Below are 21,204 nucleotides of genomic sequence, written 5' to 3'. Positions count from 1 at the left end.
GTGGGTGCTCACTGCAGTGCTGCAAGCTCCAGGAGAGGACAGACACCATGACTGGTTTGCAAGGCAGCACACCAGACCTGCAGCCCACCAGAGGTAAGTTTGTCATGTCTCAGCCTAGCAATGCCAGCTTGTGCAGGTGGGGGACAGACCAAGGGGATCTCAGAGATGGGGTAAAAGCAGTTGGGAATATGGGGACAGGTGAAAGACATGCAGTGGCTCTGTGTGGCCAAGTACTGCCATGCCACCCTGCCATGTATCCCATCCCCACAGTTCTGGGAGCTCTTAGCGTGAGCCCAGACCCTGCCTGGCCATTCACCCAGACCCAGCCACCCCAACCCCCTCCACATCTAGTCCTGTGTCCATCCCATTCCCATCTCTGCCTCTCATAGCCACAAGCAGCTCAGGGCCAGCTCCCAGCCGGTGCACACATGGAGGGTGTCGCTACGCAGCCTGGTGGTATGTGTGGGAGGAGGCAGGTGTCATCATTATTTTTGTTTTCTTTGCACTGCTCTGGAAATATATTGTATTCTCAGATAATCCCGTTCAATTAAACCACAATAAAACACATAATAAAAACGTAATTCATTTTTCCTGTGCGCTCCATCTCCCTGTGTCTTGGCAAGCTATTAAAAATTTGTCTTCATTTTTCTGGCAAGAGCCTTGTACCTTTTCATCTTTAATTTATGAGAGCAGAATAGCTACTGACAAGCCCTTATTGCACGGCGAGGGGCTGCATTATTTATAAGCCGCCAATGGCTGGCTCAGGGGAGATATTTGCAATATTCTGGGGTTGGGAGAAGGAGGGGGACAGACCCCTGACGTGCCTGTCCCAGTCCACTCCCCCACCTTGTGTGGGTGCTTTGTGCAGATGTTCTCCTGACTGCTCCTCGAGGGGAGCACCCATAGCCTGGCCTCTCTCAGCTGCTGCCTGCTGGGGAAGCTGTGGCACAGGGTGGTTCTGGGCTGCCTGGCTCTTATCTTGCCACTGCTGCATCTGCCCATCTTGGGCTTAGCAGCGGCTCTCAGTCCTCCATCCTTCAGCATGGGGCACTGCAGAGCATGGTTGCCTCCATCCCTCCTCTCCCTGCATGGACATCCATCGCTCCTTCTGACTGCCCAGGTCAGACAGAAAGCTGAAGGGGGAAGCAGCTGCTGCCTGCAGCCTTGCCAGGGTCCTGCGACAGCAGCGATGTGCTCTCTAATGTGCTCTCTGATAGCCATGCATAGAAAGTGGGATAAAAATAGCCCCACAGGAGAGGCAAGCACAGGACCAGGGCCAGGACTGAAGGAGAGCACCCTGTGAGCAGGCTGGAAGAGGGGGTGTGAGTGTGGGCAGAGCCAGGGTGACGCTCTGGCCTCTTCAAACCAGCAACATCCAGGGCAGCAGCTTAGCAAAGCTCTCTGCGCAGCAGCGAAGTCCAAAGCCGACTGTACTAAAAAAAGCCCTCCTGACAGCTGGATAAGCTTAAACACATGCTGGGCCAGCCAGAGCCACTGCAAAGGCAGTGGACTAGAAAACAGGGAGCAGAGCCCAGCCCTGGGGGATACAGGGGCACCCAATAAGCCAACCTGCCCCTCCCTCCTGCTCCCATCCTCACCCCAGTGGCAGTTCCTTTCCACCATATACAAACTGGCAAGCAACATGCTTCTCTTTGCTGTTGGTTTTGTATAAACAATCTGCCTTTATTGTTTGATATATATAGGTACATTATATGTTTATCAAAAAAAACCTAGAGGAAACCACAGTGCATTTAAAGCTATTTGAGAAGGTCCACCTGAAAGCAAGCACTCCTGGAGAGGGTAGAGTAATCCCTCGGGGGGAGCCCAGCCCTGAACAGAGATGGCATTAAAATGAGAATAAAAACTGAGGCTCTGCTGGGATTAAAATGTGCCATTTGCTCTGGGGATGGAAGGAGCAGAAAGACAGATCAAATCCCCAGGGCAGCCTGGAGGAGAGCAGAAGGTGAGCTGGGAGCACACGCCTGGGCTGGGAGAGCCACCCCCGCCCCGAGTTCAAGCCGCTATGTGCACTTGATCACTCACCCACAGCTATTTTGGGTATGGGGTTTTCCTCTCTGAAAGCTGCTCTGCCATCCCCAAGCACCAGCTGCTAAACCACTGGGGACCGGGGAGTGCCTACATAGGGGTTCTATCCTTAATTGCTGTGATTGTCTGCTGCATCCTAAAGCTGAGGAGCACCATTTCCTTCCTTACCCCTTTTTTTCCTCTACCACAGCCCACAAGGTCTCTGGTGCTGCTGCCCGCGTTCCCCTGTGCACTGCACACAGCTACAGGCACACACAGGGTAAGCACAGGAGGAACGCACCGGGGTGCCAGCCAGGAGGTCCCCAGAGCAGGGCTGAGCCAGGCATGGGGACAGGGTTTGGTGTGGTGCTGCACAGCTGCAGGCACCCTGGGAAGCAGGGCTGAGCACCTGGAACCTACGGAAACGCGACGGCCAAGGGAAAGCGGTGGCAACCCCAAAGGGATCCGAAGCTCGGCATTGCACTGGCCTGGCAGCTCCGTGGTACACATCTCGGCCACCCCAGGACCCCCATTCAGAGCCCTTTGTTGAAGTAGACCGTCTCCAGCCATGGGTCTTTCTTCCGTATCTGATCTTGGACTTCAGGCTCCAAGCTGCTCACGGCCATGGAGCTGCCAAGGGACACAGATACAGAGGATGGAGGGGATACTGGTAGCCTCAGCTTGGAAAACCACCTGCTATACCTCTTGGGGATGCTGTTCCCACGGCCCAGCACAGACCCTTGGGTCTGCACTGCTGCGTGTGCACAGAGACATACGTGTACACAGGTTCAAGCCTCTGACCACTCACAGAAGCAAAACAATCTCTTGGGAGCCAGAAAGCACAAGGAGCCCACGCACCCCCTGCCTACACGCCAGCCCTGCCCCATGGGAGCCACATGTGCAGAGCCACATTGTCCGTACCTTTTCTGTGGGAAGAGCGCGCAGCACAGCGGGGTGGCGAACACCAAACTGGAAGGGAAAGACAATGAAAGGAGAAGCTGGGCTGCATAAATCACCCACACCCACCCATGTCCTGATCCCAGAGCAGCAGGAAGGCAGCCCAGAACCGTGCCGGTACTCAGCCAAGAAACAGATATGGAGATGCCCTCTCCAAGCTCCAGACCCTGCATTTGGCTCCTGAAGTGGGACAAGCCTGTTCCACCAGTGTGGGAGAACGGTAATGCTGAGCCTGAGCCCATGGCAAGCTTGAGAGACATCAAGATGGACGAAAACAGCTTCAAGTCCCAAGACCTCGTATCCCATCCCATCTGCTGGGGAGCTACCAGCCTGACCAAGCTCTGGCATTCTCCTCACCCCACCTGCCAAGCAGAGCCCTCAGCAGCACTCTCCCCTATACCTGGGCTCAGTCTGTGCCCAGGGCAGTGCCATCCAGGCGTGGACAGTGACTTACCAGAATCCCACCAGGCCGACCTGCAGGGGAGCGTTCAGGTACGGGTACCGCTGCCAGGGAGAGGCTGTGTGTCAGTATGGCAAACAGGGCAGGAAAGTGCCTATTTTCTGATGTTGTGCCAGCTCCAAGGGGTGCCAGCAATGTGACAAGCTTGAGGGGTGCCCCTATGCTCACCCACCCATCCCAGGACCCCTAGTACCTTCAGGAAAGCTCTCTTCTCCAGCATGTTCATGATCACTGGTGGGATAGCTGAGGCAAAGGGGAAATAGATGAGTTCCCAGATCTCACAGGCCCCCATCAGCAGTGGGACCCTGTTCCACACTACCAGGGACCAGCTGTAGTCCCGCAGCACAGATGGAGGAGGGCAGACTCACCCATGGCTGGGGCTGCCATGCCAATGCGAGACACCACCACCTGGAAAATGGCCTTCTGGGCTGCGGCTGTGGATTCTCCTAGGCGGTTCCCATTCTCATCTGTGACTGGGATTCCCAGCTTGAGCTCTCTGCAGGGAGAGAGGCAGTGAAGGGGCCCCAGGGCCCAAGGGTGGGGGGATCAGGAGACAAGGCAGGGGCATGTCTCCAAGGGAAGTTGGCATCCTCCTGTATCCCTATTCACTGCCTGCATAATGAATTGTGGGGGATGTCAGCTGGACCCACATTCACACTTGGGAGTGGTCCTCAAGAGGGCTGTATGGGGATGCAACCAGGTGCTTGTAACTCAAGCCAACCCCCCAGGCTAATGGATGACAGCACGGCCAGCAAGGGAAGTCCCTGAGTTCCCTGCCAGTGCCTGGTGAACCCTGACATGACTCTAAGCACCCCAACCCAGCCCAGGGGCTCACCTCTGCCTCATTAGTGGGATGTTGATGCAGTTGGCAGCTGCCACAGCCGCAAAAGGCACGTACCGGCCGATGATGGCTGGCAAGTGCTGGGGGAAAAAGAAGGCGCACGTAATGCAAAGGGGGTGCTGCTGGCTGTTCCCAGATCTGCAACCATCCTCCTGCAAGACCCTGTGGTGTCCCAGCCCCACTGAAGAAAAACATTCCCTCCTCCCCTGGAACTCTCAGCCTGTAAAAGCTGCACAGCCCAAAAAGGTCTGGGGGGGGGGGGTCCACATCCCACCCCAGGCCTGGACGGATGCTGAGAGGTGAAAGAAGACTGGAGAGATACAACTGGAGCAAGGCTGGAGGGACAGGCCATCTCTACAGCCATCACTCAGAAGAGCAGTTGTCTTGTGTGGGTGACCCCACCAAAGCCCTTTTCTCCATTTTCTTCCCCACCCCAGGTGATGGGGTGAATCTGTTGATCAGCTCAGAGCCCAGGGAGATCCCATGGGGAGGGTCCAGGTGCCCCACCCATGATGGCCAAGGGTCACCTTACCTTGGTCAGAGATTTGAGGCCCAGTGCCGTGACAACTGCCCCTGTGGTTGCACTCACATAGGCTGTCCCCAGCTGGCTGCAAAAGCAGGAAGACACACCCATAAGCCAGGATCCCCTCATCCCAGTTCCCCTTCCAAAGGGGACAGCGTGCCCTTCAAGAGCACCAGGACATTTGAGTTCCTTTTCCAGCTCTACCATTAACTCTGACAGCCCCACTGGTGTCCATCTCTGGCTGCACCAGGTCCCCATCATCCCATATCACAGCTCCCTACTATTCAAGGAACTGTTCAAGGCACACACCTGGCATTTTGGGGTATCCCAAGAACCTGGTCAGAGGGATGCTTACCTGGGGGTGATGGGCGCATCCCCACTGCGGTTGGTGTAGTTGACAATAGCATTGAAGGACTGGTTGACCCACTGCCAGAACAGCACAGCCGGTGTGGTCCTGCCAGAGAGAGGAGGGTGCTGATGGCATTGGGGGATGCCACCTGTGCTCCTACAGTACTAGTGCACCGTGGAGTACGGGACATGTGTCCCCTCCTCACCCCAGGGCCTGGGAGGGGCACCTTCCTGGCCCTGGGGTGAGGAAGGGACAGGTACCTGTAGAAGGTCAACATGCAACCGGTGATGGTCATGTTCATGGGGACCTGAGCAGACATGCGTCCCACAAGGAGCATCTTCTCACCCGTGTCAGGGTGGAAAGCTGAATCGTAGATGTACTTTGCCCGCCAAAGCTGATCCTCTGTCAGCCCTGGGGGTACCGTGCCCGCCCTGCCAGGTAAGGGTAGTACCTGTTGAAAGACTCTCTGCCAGCACACATGCCCTACTTGGTCCCCCACAACCTTAGGGACCAGCCAGGCAGTTTGGGGAGCTGGCTTTGGCTGGAGGGATGGTCAGTACAGCTTTCATTCCCACCGCAGGGGAAGGCCCCAAGGCTGTATCCTGCCCAGGAGCAGTGCTGAGGCTACATCCACCCTCTCCCTGGGTACCTGTAGTCCTCCACCACCCGTCGGGCTTCCTCCAGCGTGGCCCCCGAGAGCAGCAGGTTTCGGGGGTCTGTCACCATGAAAAAGTGCTTGGCCCGGCCCTGAAAGGTGCTCTGGTCCCATCGGGGCTCTCGGATGTTGATGGTGGCAGGCAAGGATGGTGGCATCTTCTGGCACGGTGGGGCTGAAAGGGTTATGTGGGATGTGGAGCCTGAATATCCCCAAACAGCTCTGGAGCTCCCCCAGCCTGGGGGGACAAAGGGGTGAACAGGGAGCCTCTCTAATGGAGTTCAGCAGGGACTCCGGAGGCCACCCAGCAGATGGGTGGTGTGACCCCACCACTCATGGGCAGCTCGTGGGTGGTGTGACCCCACCACTGCACCCTGCGATCTGTCAGTGGGAACCCCCCGAACAGCCACCAGAAGTCATGGACACTCCCCTAGGCAGGCAGAGCACCCCGGTCACAGGTGGGGGACGGGGACACACCACTTCGGGGCTGGAGCTGCTGCCAGCAGCGGGAGAGCACAGAAGGGCCCTGGACGGAGGAATATCCCCGGGGAAGGCACCGCCACACCCCGCACGGCGCTATTTCCTCGGCCGCCCTTCCCCGCGAGAAGCGGCGCTCAGCTCCCTCCCTCCCCGCGCCGAGCATCCCTCTCGCCACGCGTGACATCCCGCGCGTAAGGACCCGGGGCACCCCCGCACTCACGGCTCCCGGGGCAGCGCCCGCCGTGCCCGCGCTGCCGCCACCGCCCTGCTCCCGCCCGGCGCGCGGTGACGTTCGGTCTCGTCACGGGGGGGCGGCCCCGCGGCGGGGCGGGGCGAGCGCGGGGGGCGGCGGGGGCCACGCGTGACCGGGGCCGGCGGCGGGGGGAGCGGTACGTGCCGAGCCGCACGCGGCGCCCACGCGCGGGAGCGCTCGCGCGTGGGCGTGCCCGTGGGCGCTCACGTGCATGCCCGTGGCCGCGCGCGCGTGTGCGCGCTCACGTCGGCGCCTCCGCGCTCGCTCGGGTGCTCGCGTGTGCGCGTGTTTGCACGTGGGTGTTCACGTGCGGTCTCCGCGCGTCCCCGTTTCAGCAGCCGCGCGCGCGCGTGTCCGCGGGCTCGCGCGGGTTTCGATGACCGCGCCCCGCGCGTGCCCGTAGCGCCGCGCTCGCACCCGCCGCGTTGGCGTCCACGCGTGGCGCGGCGGCTGCGCGGGAGCGCGCGGAGCCGCGCCTCCGCAGGAGTGGGCGCCGGCCGGTGCGCTGCGCGGTGCGTGCGGGCACACGCGTGTGTGTGAGCGGGGCCGTGTCCACGCGCGTGCGGCGCTCCGCGTGATCTGTGAGTGCGCGGCAGGACACGAACACGCATGCCGTGGAGGTGCGAGTGCATGGGGTGCGTGTGCCTGTGGGTGCGTGTCCCCACGCCGGCCGTGCCCCCCCAGCCCCTCACCCCGGCGTTGTCGGGGGCGCTGCCCAGGGCGGCCCCCTCGCCGGCCCTCGCCTCGCCGCCCCCGCCGCCTCCCTCCGCCCCCGGCCGCCGCGCATCACCTGAAACCGCCGCGGTGTCGGGTTCACGCTGGAGGGCCGGGCCCTCCAGGAGGTCCGGGGGTCACGGCCGACCGGGGGGTGGAGGCGTTTCCCCTGGGGAGGGGACACGGGGGACACCGGCTCACATCACCGGAGTGAGCGGAGCGGGGGGACACTACACCCCTCCTCCCCTGGCCGTGCCTCAGTTTCCCCTGTGTGGCCCCGGGATGCTCCGCGCAAAGGGAGGAGGTCAGGGGGAACACCACATTACTTGCCCCACGCGGCCTCGTGGGGGGACGCGCCCTCGGGGCACCCCCACGCCCTGCCCGTGGGGGGGGACACGTACGGGGCTGCCCCACCCCGCCAGCTGCAAGGCCAGCCCCGGCCGCTCTCGATTGACAGCTCCCTCACCCGATGGCCGCGCCGGCCCCGCAGGGAAAGCCAATCCCCGCGGGCGGGGGGGCCGGAGGCGGTGCTGCCCCCCGGCCTCTCCATCCCCCCCGCACTGCTGCCAGGTGTCTCTTTCGCAGGTGGCATCATGGGGACAGGTGAGGAGGGCACGGGGCGGGTGGGAGGGAGCGACGGTGGTGGGGGGTCCCCTGCACCCCTTCGAGGAGGGGGGACCGGCGGCTGATGCTGGAGGGGGGCAGTGGGTGGGCGCCGTGGGGGGCTGGCAGCAGCGGGGACACCAGTGTGTCCCCTGAGCCGGGGCCATCACTTATTTATTGAGGTCAGGCTAGGGCGAGTGGGGGATGAAGCGAGGGGGGAGCACCGTGATGGCGTTTCACCCACGCCTGGAAAATCCCCGCGGGAACTGCCATGGGGAGCGGTGCACCTGTCCCGTGCCCAACAGCACTGGGAATCCAGAGGAGCCCTAGGGAGAGTGGGGAGCGGTTGGAGGGGTCAAGTCCCACTTTCTGGTATAAAGCTGATGTCCCCGTGTCCCCTCTCCAGAGCCTTTCCGGATTTATACTGCCACGTAAAGCCCCTTTGCACCCCCCCTATTCTGGATTTACACTGCTAGGTGGAGGCCCTTTTGCACCCCAGCATCCTTGCTCCAGGGCAGGGCAGCCTGTGCCCACACCCCCATGGTGGTACCCAGGAGCCATGCAACAATTTGCCCCCTGAGGACACTATAGGATGGGAGGGGATTGGGCTGGAGAGGAGGTCATGAAGCTCCTTCTCCTTCCAGGCTGTGCTGCTGGACCCAGGACCTGTCCTGCCAGCACCGAGCACCCACGCCAGCTGTCCCCAGCATCACGCTGCTAAAAGAGAGTGGTGCCCAAGCCTGGGCATGTGCTGCTGGACTATGCCATGTCCCCCGCCGGCTGACGGGCAGCCCTGGCCCCGTGAGGACACAGCCAGCCCTGAGCCAGTCGCCGGGACGCCGGAGTGCCCAGCACCACCATGGCCCAGGACTGGGAGGCGGTGCTGTCGGGGATGACGGCGGGCAGCCGGTCGCGGAGCTCCAGCAGCGAGGCCAGCCTGGCTCCCCGTTTTCTCCTCAGCAAGCAGAGCCGCCTGCTCAATGGGACCACCCGGAGTACCCGCGCCACATCCCCCATGGGCCGTGTCATCCTCATCAATGCCCCCATCGAAGGTGCGTGGCGTCCCAGCCCTCCGCCCACCCCTATGGCCAGGATGGCCCGGGCAACAGGATTCCATGGGTCTGGGGGCAGGGAGGGCTGTCCAGGGACTGGGGATATCCCCAATAAGAAAGGCATTCCCTGCCATTGCTGACACCGAACCTGGGTGACTCATCCATGCCTCTGTCCCCACAGCCAGCAGCAACGAGAGTGACATCATCAATGCCATTACGGTGGAGAAGAGTGCGGATGGCAAACTGGGCTTCAGTGTCCGTGGTGGTTCCGAGCATGGGTTGGGCATCTTTGTCAGCAAAGTGGAGGAAGGCAGCGCTGCTGGTAAGAAGGACAGGATGAGAGACACCAGTGGGGATAGGTATGTGCCAGCAAGACCCTCTCAAGAAGCTCCCAGTGACATGGTGCCACAGCGACAATGCCACCCTTCATGGTGGAAAGCCGCCATCTCCTCCCTGCTGCCTTTTGGCCATGGGGCTTTCAGGCTGCCCACAGAGAAGAGCAGGAAACAGGAGTAGGCAGCTGTGTGCCAATTGCTCTGAGCTCCATCCCCAAGACACAGCAAGGTGGCAAGCTACCCGTGTCTGCCGTTGCCTCAGTGTGATTGTCAGGCATCCCCACCTCTGTTCCCATGGGGTTCAAATGAGGTCAAGGACACATTTAGGGAGGGGTTGCCAAACAAGGACATCAGTGCCAGGTCAGATGCCCACCTGAGCTGTGTGCCCCTCACAGAGCAGGCTGGGCTGTGTGTTGGTGACAAGATCACAGAGGTAAACAGCGTGAGCCTGGAGAACATCACCATGAGCAGTGCTGTCAAGGTCCTCACCGGCAACAACCGCCTCCGCATGGTGGTCCGGCGGATGGGCCGTGTGCCAGGAATCAAGTTCTCCAAGGAGAAGACAGCGTGGTGAGCGGGGCCAGCACCCCAGAACCCAACCCCCTGGAGGGCATGGCAGGGAGGCCTGGTGGGGCATGCTGGGTGACAGAAGGATCCAGAGCTGGGGGAACCCCAAGGTGGGGGCCATCAGAACTCTCTAGCAGAGGTGGGGAGAGACCAGAGTGGGGTGCAGGATGGGATAGGAAGGTCTGGAGCAGGTAGGGTGGGTGCAGACCCCATCGTAAACATCCCCCATCCCCATCACTCTCTTCCACTGGGTAACACCAATGGCCCCATCCTGCTAGAAGATGAGAGCCAGATCCCCAAGTCCCCCTACACTGTGCCCATGCTCCAGGGTGGATGTGGTGAACAGACGCCTGGTGGTGGAGAAAAGCGGCTCGACACCATCAGAGAGCGGCTCTGAGGATGGGCTGCGGCGCATTGTCCACCTCTACACCACCTCTGACGACTACTGCCTGGGCTTCAACATCCGTGGTGGCAGGGAGTTTGGCCTCGGCATCTATGTCTCCAAGTATGGCTGACCCAGGGGGCATGAGGGGGATGCAGCACCCCAATCCCTGCTGTGCCCACACTGGGGCTCAGCACCCCCTCCCTGGCTGAGCTCCCCACCCTCAGAAGACTGTGGGCACCACCTCCAAGGGTGCTGGGGCATAGGGCCACCCACATGGAGGTGTGGGGCAGGAGCAGGACTCCGACAAGGGTTGATCCCGTTCTGTCCCCTCTGTGCCCTAGGGTGGACCCTGGGGGACTGGCGGAGCAGAACGGCATTCGAGTGGGAGACCAAGTCCTTGCAGCCAATGGAGTCAAGTTTGAAGACATAAGCCATAGCAAGGCAGTGGAGGTGCTCAAGGGGCAGACCCACATCATGCTCACCATCAAGGTACCTGCTCCCAGCCCCATGGGACCCTTGGGTTGGCATGGGTTGGTGTGCACCCCTACTGGCGCTGCCCCAGCTCGGCCTGGCGCCTGTGGGGCTGGTGCAGCTGCCAGCTGGTTGGGTTTCAGGCAGGTGGGAAGGGGGGATGCATTATTCATGGCTGGCACCGGATCAGTTTCGCCGGGACAGCCGGCATTCACTGACCCCCTTGTCCTCTTCCCCTGTGCTTAGGAGACAGGCCGGTTCCCTGCCTACAAGGAGTTGGTGGCCGAGTACTGCTGGCTCAGTCGCTGTAAGGGCAGTGCCTTGTGGGTACTGGCAGGGATGTGGGGCTGGGGCACAGGGCTGGAGTTGGGACCCCCGTGCAAGCGGCGTCTTGCCACTGTGAGGAGGGAGAACATCCACATGCCGTGGGATCCCATGGCCTTGGAGAGGGCATAAGGCTCCCTGCGCCATCATCAGCATCCCCACATGCCTGGTGGGCTTGCAGGGTCCCACCTATCCCGCATCCTTGGAGGACACATGAAGAGCCCTCTGCCATAGCCAGCAGCCCTGTGATCCCACAGGATCCTATATGTCCCCATACTTGAGGAGGACATGATGATCCCTATGCAGTGGCCAGCAGCCCACTGGTCACTATTACTCTGTGGAACTCCACATGTCCCTCGTTGGGAACCCAGAGCTCCCCATGTGCCTGCCAGCAGCCCTGCAATCCCCATGGCCCTATGAGTCCCCACACGTTCCCTGTTTCAGGGGGGATGTGGAACCCTTGGTGGCCCACAGTGTGTCACACTGTGTCCGTGCTGTGCCTTTGCAGTGACCAATGGGCAGCTGCAGCAGTTGTCTCAAACCTCAGAAACCAGCTCCTCCATCTCCTCCTACTCCTCGGGGCCAGCACCAGCGACAGTAAACGGGCTGGGGATGGCTTCCCCAGGACCCCCAGCCCGCACCGTGGATGTGGCCATCTCCACAGAGGATGGGCCACGGCGGAGCTGGGTGCGGGAGCGCGCCGAGCGGGCCATGCAGACTGAGCCAGCCGCTGAGGGGCTGCCGGAGACGCGGCGCACCGTGCGGCCCCCTGAGCTGCTGCGGGACACGGCCATCCGGGGCCAGGGCACCCGCGAGACCCCCAGCACTCACCCACGCCGGACCTTCACCCACTCACCCAAGACGGCGCTGCTGCTGGCACTGAGCCGACCACGGCAGCCCATTACACGCTCCCAGAGTGACCTCACCGTCGCTGGTAAGCACTGGGGCATAGCCCCACACAATGGGACTCATCCCTCGCTGGTGTCCCCCTCCAACCCTTCACCCACAGCCCTGGGAGTCTCACAGCTCAACCCCTGCCCCATTTGGAGTAAGTCTCCCGCTCAAGCATCCTGCAGTCCCTGACCCACATGGATATCTGGACCCCTCTCCTGGGTTTCCTACAGTCAAACTCTCTGGTCCCTACCCTAGCATCCTATAGCCCGTATGGACCTCTGACTACTAACCCTGGGTATCCTATAGACCTACATAGCTGCAACCCTGTCCCTGGGGCTTGCTGTGCACCCCAAAGACCAGCCCCATGTCCCCTGGGGACCCACTGCACCCCACAGCAGGACTCTCCCAGTCAATGTCTCCCAGTAGCCCCTCCAATGCCCTAAAATTCCCTATCTCCAAACAAGGTTTGGGGTGGCATCCCCTGGCCTCTCCAGTGATCCCCCTCTTTCTATCCACAGAGGAGAAGCGGAAGAAGGAGAAGCCAGACGGACAAGGGGCACGGGGGACTCCCCCAGGGCTGCACCGGTCCAAGACCCTTGTCAACCTCTTTTTCAAGGGGGGCCGTGCCACCAGCCAGAGCTGGGCCCCCCCGAGCCAGGAGGCCCCTGCCTCTGATCGCCGGGCACGTGCTAAGTCCCCAGGGCGCTCTGACGGGGACAGAGGTACTGGACTGGGTGGCAGGGCAGAGAGGGACTTAACCTGGGACTGGTCCCCCCTTCTATGGGCCTGTAGAGGCATCCCTGGCATGGAGGGGGCATAGGGAGGGGTTCCCAAGGCATGCAGTTTTGACAGTGGGCAGTGGATGCCACCAACTCCCCTGGGTGCTCACCCTTCTCCATCTCCCTTGCAGTAGGTGCTGTGCAGAAGTTTGTCATCCGGAGCCTGAAGCGGGGTAACAGGGGTGCCCGTGTGCCCAGGGGGGTGTGGGTCAGGCTCTGCATGTGCCTGGCCCTGTGCTGTGTGTGTCTGTTCTACTCTGGTGTGGAGCGAACTGTTGGGTTGGGGGGCCTGGGGAGCTTTCTGGGCTGCCTGGGGCAGTCCTTACCCCACTGGCCACCCCTCCTTGATGTGCCTCCCCAGAGAAAAGCCGGCGTGCCAGCATCCTGGGTCCCACGGGCATCACCACCCTGCAGCCCAATGGCAGCGATCCGGAGGCCCGGCTCCCGCATATCCAGGAAACCGCCAAACGCCTCCTCAGCCCTGACGAGGTGACGGCCGTGCTCCGCCACTGCTCCCGGGTACGCACCAAAGGCAGAGCACAGGCAGGGAAGTGCTGCCACCCTGGGCTCATCTCGGGGAAGCTCCTGCATCCCAGGGGCATGGCAGGCACTATGTGCCCACATTAAGCTCTGAGAGGTAAACTGAGGCACGGGGAGGAGGCCTTCCATCCACTGACACCCCTCCTGTGCCCGCAGTACCTGCACGAGGGCAGTGTGGAGGATTTGGTGCGGCCACTGCTGGCCATCCTGGACCGGCCTGAGAAGGTTCTGCTGCTGCGGGATGTGAGGTGAGTGCTGCTGCCCAATACTGCCCAGCCTGATGTGATCAACCCGGACTCTCAGACACACTCCTCAGCCCTGATCATGCTCCATCCCAGAGGCTGCCACAACCTGTCTTCCCTCTTTGCCTTGGCAGGAGTGTGGTCGCTCCCACGGACCTGGGCCGGTTTGACAGCATGGTGATGCCCCTGGAGTTGGAAGCCTTTGATGCCCTAAAGAGCCGCTCAGGTGGAGCCCAACCCCCCAGGGGTCTTGACTGGGGGAAGGTAGTGGGCAGAGGTGAGTGTGTCTTGGGGTGTGACTGGGAGCTCTTTCTGACTGCAGTGCGCTCACCTGCCCTCCGGCCAGCCCACCATGATGTCCCCCCCAAGAGACACCTCATCACACCAGTGCCTGGTGAGTGCCACCTATGGACAGCCAGGACACCAGGCTGCCTGTAGAGCCCCCACTGGATGCGGGATGGAAGGGATATAGGGGCAGTTTCAGGAAGGAGAAAGGGAGCTGGGATGCCTGGGTGCAGGAGGTCCCAGGGAAGAGGGCACCTGGTGTCCCTGGGTGTTGGGACCTGGAGCAGCAGAATCTGTAGATCCTAGGTGCCAGGGTGTCTTGGGGAGGAGGATCTGGAGTACCTGGAGAGAGCTGGTGAGAGCCTGGAGTCTGGGGGTCCCAGGATGTCAGATGTCCTAGGGAAGGGAGCTGGCGTATCTGACTGTCTGGGGAAGATTTGGGTGCCTGTGTGGCAGGGGTCGCAGGGAGCAGGGCTGTGTGGTTTCAGGGGTCATGGGGAGTGGGGCTGCAGGGGTCAAGGGGGATCCCTATGTGACAGGGGTCCCAGGGAGCAAGGCTATGGGGTCCTGGGGAGATACCTGAGCCCCTCTCGTTTCAGATTATCGGGGCGGATTCCTGCTGAAGCCGGCAGGAGCCCCAGAGCTAGAGGAAGATGGGGAGCAGCAGGCAAGCCCAGCCCGTCCAAGAGCATCCCCCAGCCCCCGCCGGCTTCACCCCCGCACCTACACCCCGCTCCCCGACGTGCCAGTGGATGCCTATGCCTGCACCAGCCGCCCCCTGCCCACCCTTGGCTCCCGGCCCCCCAACTGGCTACTGGCCGAGCCCCCCCCAGGCAAGAGGCACGGGCGCTCACGCAGCCCCCGGGCCACCTGGCGCAAGGAGACCCCCAGGACAGCACCTGACAGAGGGGCCGAGGTGCTGGGGAAGCCCCGGCGGGCACGGGCTCCTCTTTCCCCTCTCTTTGGGGGGACAGGGGGTGAGGCAGAGGCCGGAGCAGCCATCAATGGCCCCGAGGATGCCAGCAGGGAGGAAGAGGAGGAGGAGGAGTATCATCTGCTCACTGTCACCCTCTCCAAGCTGAAGCACTCACTGGGTGGGTGGTACACCAGGGGACCCCAGGGGTGGGACGAAGACCCTTTTCCTGGCACCAGCATCACTGGTATGGGTGGCACCATCTTGACAAGGGTCAAAACCCAAAGCACTCTTCCAGAATGGGGGGAAATGCTTCCCCTGCCCCAGCCCCTCATCCACGTAGGACCTACCAAAACAGGGTAGGATGGAGGTGCAGCTGGCCAGGGGAAGGCAGTGCCATGGCTGTGAGTGGATGGGGGTCCCAGCCTACCCAGGTGCGAGGGTCTTGCATTTCCCTCACAGGGATCAGCATCTCCGGTGGCATCGAGTCAAGGGCACAGCCAGTGGTGAAGATTGAGAAGATCTTCCCTGGTGGAGCCGCCTTCCTCAGTGGCATCCTCAAGGTACGGGGGAACCTTGGGGGACCCAGCACATGCCACGGGCTGGAAAGACATCCCAACACCCCCATCCCTTGGTACTGCTGGGTTGCTGGCAGTCCCCAGGCATCCCAAAAGGAGCTGCACTTCACCCTGCTGTCTTCCCTTGCGGGAACCAGGCTGGACAGGAGCTGGTGTCGGTGGATGGGGAGAGCCTGCAGAACGTCACGCACCAGAAGGCTGTGGACATCATCCGCCAGGCCTACCGCAACAAAGCCAAGGAGCCCATGGAGCTGGTGGTGCGGGTGCCTGGAGCATCCTCAGAGTGATGCTGCACCTTCCCTTCAAGGAGCCATCCCATGTTCCAGAGAAGCCAGATGGCTTATTTCTACACTGAGCTGTGGCTGGTCTCAGCACAGCCAGAGGGTGGGAGAGCCAGACCCGCCTCACAGGCACAGAGCAGCTGCGCACTGCAGGACCCAAGGGAGAGCACCAATGGCAACACAGGAGAGGGACAGGTGGCCCCTGACCCTTCTCTGGACACACAGACACAGTCCTGAAAAAAACACAGCCAGGGGCTTGTTTTTTAATCGCCGTTTCTGGGTGGTACATGGGCGAGCCGGGCTCTGGGAACGAGACACGACTGGAATAAAGTACAAACACACCCCCCCCGGAGCCAGGGGTGACCAAGCCACAGCTGGGCACAGACAGACTTTTCCTTTGGTTCGACCCTTGCTGAGTGCCCAGATGGGCACCTCCCTCTGCCCACCCTGGGGGTGTCCCCAGAGTGTCCCCATCTGGCACACGCAGCACCAGACCCCTCTCCCCTGGCAGGCTGGGCATCACAGGGGCATGGGTGTTTTTGGGGGGGCAGGAAACAGAGGGATTCTGGGGGCAAGGGCATGGGAAAGGCACTGAGGGCAAACTGCCCCATGGCAGAGGTGAAGGGGCACAGACTGGTGGAGTGTGAGCTGGGAGAGGGTGATATGTTTTGGTAGGTCCTATAAAAATAGAGTTATTTAAAATGGCACAGAAACGAATTCCCTGACAAACACACAGAGGGGCATGAAGGAGGCTGGCATGGGCAGGGATGGGGCACATGCCAAGTGACTGGGTGACAGTGCCAGCAGGGACAAGAGGGAGGGGACAAGCCAGCCCTCCCCCTACCCAAGGTGACCCTGGCTGAAGCCAGCGCCACTAATCCCCAGGCACTAAGAGGATCAGTGGGAACCAGTTCCGGGCGGCCCCAAGGCCGGGACGCAGCACCCACTTGACCTCACATCTCACGGGCACCCCTCACTGCGGTGAGAACGGATGCACCCTCACCCCCAAAACCTCCATGCTGGGGAGGGGACAGCACCTGCAGCCTCTTTACAGTGCCAGCAGTCTACAGAGCTGAGGGGAGAGCAGGGGCCCTCCACAGCCCAACAGCTCCCAAAATTGCAAGGGCTGGAGGCCCCTCCAGCTCTCCAAACATGGGGTGAAGGCAGGCAGCATCTCAGATCTCGGTGGCTGTGATCTCCTCAAAGGGCAGGTCAGGGGGATCGCAGGGTTCGGGCAAGGGGTCCTCGCCCTGAAGCCGGAGATGCTGGAGCCTCTGCTCCAGCCGCCGGTTGCGCCGGTACATCTGGATGTAGCTGTATTGCAGCTGCTTCTGGTAGCGGATGACCCGCTCCTTCTCGCCCTGCCACGTGCCACGTTCCTGCTCGAAGGCATCCCGCTGCTCCTGCCCACGCCGCCGCTCCAGGGCCACCTCCGCACGCAGCTGTTCCAGCTGCCGCCGCAGCCCCACACTGCCCCGAGGCTCCTCGCTGGGTGGGGGGCACCCTTCGCCAGGTGGGGGGCATCGCCCGCGGGTGGCTTCCCGCAGCCCCACCACCTCCTGCTCCAGCCGGCCGGCTTTGGCACGGAAGAGGTCAGCCTCACTCTTACGGCGCTGCAGTTCGTTGGCGCAGACCTCCAGCTCCAGTGCCTTGAGGCGGGCGGCCTCTTGCAGCCCCTGCGCCCGCCGCTCGCCTGCCTGCAGCTGCGCCCGCGCCTCCCGCAGCTGAGCCCGCAGCCCCAGCAGCTCTGCGCCCCGCTGTGCCAACTCTGCCTGCGCCTCCTTCAGCTGCTGCTTCAGCAGAGAAATCTCCCCCGACTTCTGGCACACCTGTGGGGACAATGGGGCTCAGACGCTGGCCAGGAACCCCTGACCGCAACCTGCACCCCCTGACATGCTCGGTGCTGCCGGATGACTCACCTCCCACTTGGTCTCCTCCAGCCGGGGTGCCAGCTCGGTGCGCTCCCGCTGGAAGGAGGCACAGCGCCGCTCCAGCAGCTCCCGCTCCTGCAGAAGCTGGGCCAAGTCCTCCTGCAGCTGCTTCTTCTCCTGCTGCAGCTGCAGCACCTGGAGCTGCAGGACCTGTTGCCCCCGCTGCGCTGCATGGGCCGCCTGCCGTGCCTGGGCCACACAGCGCTGCCGCAGCCCTTCCAGATCCTTCTCACACCGACGCTGCTTCTCCTCATACACCTGGACCAGAGGATGCACAAGTGCTGGAGGGGCAGCACAGCATGCCCCCACTTCTGTTGTCCTCTACAAGATTGGCATCACAGAGATGGGGCAGTGCACCTCCCACAGATGGAGGAAGGGTCCAGGAAGTGTGATGTGGGGGTACACACCTTATGCCCCTCTATCCCTCTGCATTATGGGCCCCCCGTGTCAGCACCTCCAGATCCTACAGGGCTCCCTCAGCCCCACCACCAGCAGGGAGAAGCCACAGGTCCCGGGCTCATTCAAAAAAGGGCACCCCAAGATAAAGCACCCCAGTCTGTACAAGTGGCCCCATGGGCCATACAAGACTCTCCCAGGGACTATATAGGACCATCCAGCTGGTGGGAAAAACCCACATAGCCAGACCCACAGGAGAAAGCACCTCCTACAAGAGACTGTATAGGGTCCCTGCTCCCAGCTAAGGTGCTCCAGGGAGGGAAACAGGAACAGGACAGGGGGACATCAGGGACATACCTGGCAGATGGCCACCTCGTTCTCGTCCAGGCTGTCACGCAGGAGCCGCAGCTCGGCCTCCCTCTCACGCAGCTTTTCCTCCAGCTCCCGCACCAGCATGGCCTCCTCGCCAGGCAGGGGTGAGCGCCCACAGGAGCCACTCTCTGAGGAGGGCCGGCCTCGGCCACTCAGTGAGCCCGTGCTCTTGCTGGAGGACGAGCGCCCACTGTCCGAGTTGGAGGGGCGGCAGCCCACCGGGGGATCGAGGGGGCCATGGGGGGTGGTCGGCAGAGCACCCACCTCTGGGTGCTGGCTGCAGCCCGTGCTGTAGGTGGGTAGGCTGGAGAGGGAGTTGCGCCCAGAGTCTGAGAGGGTGCTGGCACGGCAGCTCAGAGAGCCGGGCTTCTCGACACCCAGCAAGTGGGCGAGGCTCACCTGGCTCTCCGAGAGCCCCAGGCGCGTGCCTGGCTGGGCACTCCGAAGCTTGGATACCACCGGCTTGAAGGCCATGGGGCGAATCAGGGTTTTCTCCACATTCTGTCAGGAAAACAGGGGAGAGTGAGGGGTTGAGGAGGACTCACCACCCTCAAGAAGGGCTGCCTTGGACTGTGAGAGTGGGTGCCCCAACCCCTGATGCCTTTACACCCCAAAGAAGACAAGGGCCAGTCACCATTCGCTCCATCCCTTTTCCATGAGATGCCCAAGTGGACTCCCCAGACCCACTGGCACGAAGGAGAGGACATTAAGGGCATGGGGACCACCACTTCTCAAAGGACACTGAAAGTGTGGCCATGTGACCCCAGTTCATACATCTGAGCCAACAGTCCCAGCGTGGCATGGGCAGTAAAGTCAAGACCCCAGCACCCACCCACCCTGCTGCTGCCCCCCCCACCTCTTCCAGCTTGCCAGACACGGGGACAAGCTTGGGGGGTGGCCCTCGAAGGTGATCATTTGGTGCTTGGTCATCACGGAGCTCATCTGAGTCACTGCAGGGGCTGGCAGGAGAGGAGGCATCAAGCCAGTCACCACAGAAGCCACCATTGGCATAGGAGTGAGTGATGATGGGCACAGACACACGGGGCTCCTCAGGAGTGGCCCGGAGCAGCCCCTCCTGCTTGCAGAAGGTGGTAGGGGATCCCCATCACAGGGCTGGCTGGCGTGGTCATGGTGGGGCCGGACGGGCAGGAGGCTGCCCACGCTACCCATGGCGGCGGGGGGTGAGCAGGCAGCGGCAGCGGCACGGAGCTGTGTGGCTCCCTCAGCAGCAGCCTCAAGGGGCACTGGCAGCGTCTGCACGATGGCCATGGTGGGGGGGCCCCCGGCGGGCAGGGGCACACGGGCAGCCTGCAGGCAAAGGAGACAGAGTATTAGAGCCGTGGGCACCACTGGCTGTGCCCCACCAGCTGCCAGCATCCCCAGCTGGGCACAAGGGCACTCCCCACCATCCCCTAACCTGTGGGTACGGACTGGCCCAAGGGGAAGCAGTCAGAAGGAAATGCCAAATGAACTAGAACAAAGTTGGGATTAGTTGGAGGTGTGGCACTAGCACCCCCCAAGTTGTGCTTAGCACCCCAGTGGAGCAGCATGGGGCTGCCAGGGGCCATGGGATGCTGGTAGCACTGTAGGGCAGCAGCGATGCGGTCCTGCCTCCCGCCATGCCCTGGCATGACCCTGCCACGGGAAGCGTGCCAGGACTGGAGGCGAATCCCGAGAGGCCTGCAGAGAGCCGGTTCATGGGCAGCCTGCCCGTCTGCCTGCCCCATGGCACTCACCAGTGCAGCTCCATGGGCAGTGAGGGACAGACCCATACGCCAGTGTCAGCCACCTCCTCTGCCCCACAATCCCCATCTCTCTGCAGTGACCCCAGAGAGGGTGCACCCTGACCCCCAACTATCCACAGTGGGCCACAGGGTCCCCTGGAGATGGCCACCAAGGGGGAAGTTGCCTGGTGGTACCAGTCTCTTTCCCAGCCCTAACACATGGGGGCTTGCTCCTGTCCCCTCCAGCTGGGGGGCTCTGCCAGTGCTCCGCTGTGACCCCCGCCCCCCCTGCTCCAACCCATGCCATACGCCCACGTGACGGGAGCCAGCCGACAGGCCAGATCCATCCCCCGCTGCCTCATCGCATCTCGCACAGGGCTGCGGCTGGCACAGGGCGCGGGCGGGGGGGGCCGCTGCCCGCACGGTCTCGCCCGCCGAGCTGTCACCTGAAATCAATCTGCCTGCCAGCGCCCGGGGAGGGGCGAGCAGCGGAGAGATGCCGGCGAGCCAGCCCCCCCGCCACCGTCACCCCCCCCGGCACGTGCCATTCCCAGGCACCGTGACCTCACACCGTGCTCCTGGTACCCTTGGGTGGGAAGGTGGGAGACCCCCACCACTGGCTCCGCTCACCTCGCCAGCCGCTGCCCATCCGTCCGGTCCACTCAGGCCTCCACACCGCAAACACGGCTCCGCCGGCCCCTGAAGCAGGAAGGAGGAAGAGGAGGGGGTCAGGGCACCGAACGGCAGCAGGGGTTCCTGTGTCTCCGCTGCCCCCCCGTCCAAGACCCCCATCCGGCGGGGCCAGGGCAGGTGGTGCCAGCGTGGCAGGGTGGCAGGGAAGCCCGGCGGTGGGTGCGCTGTTCCTGGCACTCAGGGTGGGCAGCGGTTACCCCGGGAGGGGGTGGGGACAACAGCCCTCCATGGGGACCTGCTGCCGGAAGAGCAGGAATAACGGATCAGGACCCCCAAAGGGACACCTCATGGCCCGCCAGCGGCAGCCAGCCAAGGCACAGCACCCCACCCCAGCGAAACTCCCCTGGGACGTACGGGTCAGGGGGGGACAGACGCCCCCGGGGACAGTGGGTCCCCACACAGCCCAGAGGGGGCACTGCCTCTGACGGGGCCCTGCTAAGCAGGTGGTGGGAACAGACTCCATCTTCTCCCTCCCGCCAGTCCCCCGGTCCGCCGAGAGGGTCCCACCGTCGTCCGCAGAGGGAGGGGCTGCCCAGCCCAGCCTCCAGCCGCCCAGTAAAACCAGTCAGCAACTGGGGTGGC

General features: G+C 62.5%; 3 protein-coding genes across 6 annotated transcripts; 1 reads left to right on the top strand and 2 right to left on the bottom strand.

Moving 5' to 3' along the window:
- Positions 1–1,662: 1,662 nt before the first annotated feature.
- SFXN3 (sideroflexin 3) lies at positions 1,663–6,578 on the bottom strand. Of its 2 annotated transcripts, none has more exons than XM_050334834.1 (11): positions 6,511–6,578; positions 5,805–5,985; positions 5,416–5,606; positions 5,162–5,260; positions 4,816–4,891; positions 4,278–4,363; positions 3,811–3,938; positions 3,636–3,685; positions 3,437–3,486; positions 2,947–2,994; positions 1,663–2,655 (listed from the first exon to the last, which is right to left on the bottom strand). In XM_050334834.1, exons 2-11 carry the CDS (start codon positions 5,922–5,924, stop codon positions 2,559–2,561), a joined length of 945 nt encoding a protein of 314 aa, XP_050190791.1. In that variant the 5' UTR covers positions 5,925–5,985; positions 6,511–6,578; the 3' UTR covers positions 1,663–2,558. The 2 variants fall into 2 exon arrangements, with proteins under 2 accessions (XP_050190791.1, XP_050190783.1); XM_050334826.1 differs by having other exon boundaries at positions 5,416–5,586.
- Positions 6,579–7,447: 869 nt separating this feature from the next.
- On the top strand, positions 7,448–15,753 carry PDZD7 (PDZ domain containing 7). 3 transcript variants are annotated; one of them, XM_050334760.1, is made up of 17 exons: positions 7,448–7,860; positions 8,505–8,912; positions 9,094–9,234; positions 9,643–9,817; positions 10,143–10,319; positions 10,541–10,688; positions 10,917–10,977; positions 11,503–11,928; positions 12,407–12,610; positions 12,802–12,840; positions 13,029–13,186; positions 13,364–13,455; positions 13,584–13,675; positions 13,772–13,843; positions 14,334–14,828; positions 15,110–15,210; positions 15,363–15,753. In XM_050334760.1, the coding sequence occupies exons 2-17, from the start codon at positions 8,720–8,722 to the stop codon at positions 15,510–15,512; spliced, it is 2,724 nt and encodes a 907-aa protein (XP_050190717.1). In that variant the 5' UTR covers positions 7,448–7,860; positions 8,505–8,719; the 3' UTR covers positions 15,513–15,753. The 3 variants fall into 3 exon arrangements, with proteins under 3 accessions (XP_050190717.1, XP_050190709.1, XP_050190723.1); XM_050334752.1 differs by having other exon boundaries at positions 12,799–12,840; XM_050334766.1 differs by lacking the exon at positions 12,802–12,840.
- LZTS2 (leucine zipper tumor suppressor 2) lies at positions 15,741–20,649 on the bottom strand. Its single transcript, XM_050334814.1, is given in 6 exon segments — positions 15,741–17,335; positions 17,426–17,695; positions 18,191–18,706; positions 19,062–19,300; positions 19,303–19,513; positions 20,560–20,649. Coding segments are annotated over 5 exon segments (1,851 nt in total). The 5' UTR covers positions 19,475–19,513; positions 20,560–20,649; the 3' UTR covers positions 15,741–16,681.
- Positions 20,650–21,204: the final 555 nt, after the last annotated feature.

Source organism: Myiozetetes cayanensis, unplaced genomic scaffold, assembly GCF_022539395.1.
Source record: "Myiozetetes cayanensis isolate MyiCay16 unplaced genomic scaffold, myiCay2020 scf10, whole genome shotgun sequence".
Taxonomy (NCBI): Eukaryota; Metazoa; Chordata; class Aves; order Passeriformes; family Tyrannidae; genus Myiozetetes; species Myiozetetes cayanensis.
The sequence above is the reverse complement of the archived record's forward strand: the minus strand, read 5'-3'. Positions and strand labels throughout refer to the sequence as shown.

Bases quoted from the DNA above. Each gene is read 5' to 3' on its own strand.
- PDZD7 (XM_050334752.1), top strand. From the start codon at position 8,720: ATGGCCCAGGACTGGGAGGCGGTGCTGTCGGGGATGACGGCGGGCAGC. The intron at 14,829-15,109 runs GTGGGTGGTACA...TTTCCCTCACAG, and splicing joins CAAGCTGAAGCACTCACTGG to GGATCAGCATCTCCGGTGGC. The intron at 15,211-15,362 runs GTACGGGGGAAC...TGCGGGAACCAG, and splicing joins TCCTCAGTGGCATCCTCAAG to GCTGGACAGGAGCTGGTGTC.
- SFXN3 (XM_050334826.1), bottom strand. From the start codon at position 5,968: ATGCCACCATCCTTGCCTGCCACCATCAACATCCGAGAGCCCCGATGG. The intron at 4,892-5,161 runs GTAAGCATCCCT...CTGCTTTTGCAG, and splicing joins GATGCGCCCATCACCCCCAG to CCAGCTGGGGACAGCCTATG. The intron at 3,939-4,277 runs GTGAGCCCCTGG...CTCTCCCTGCAG, and splicing joins ATCCCACTAATGAGGCAGAG to AGAGCTCAAGCTGGGAATCC.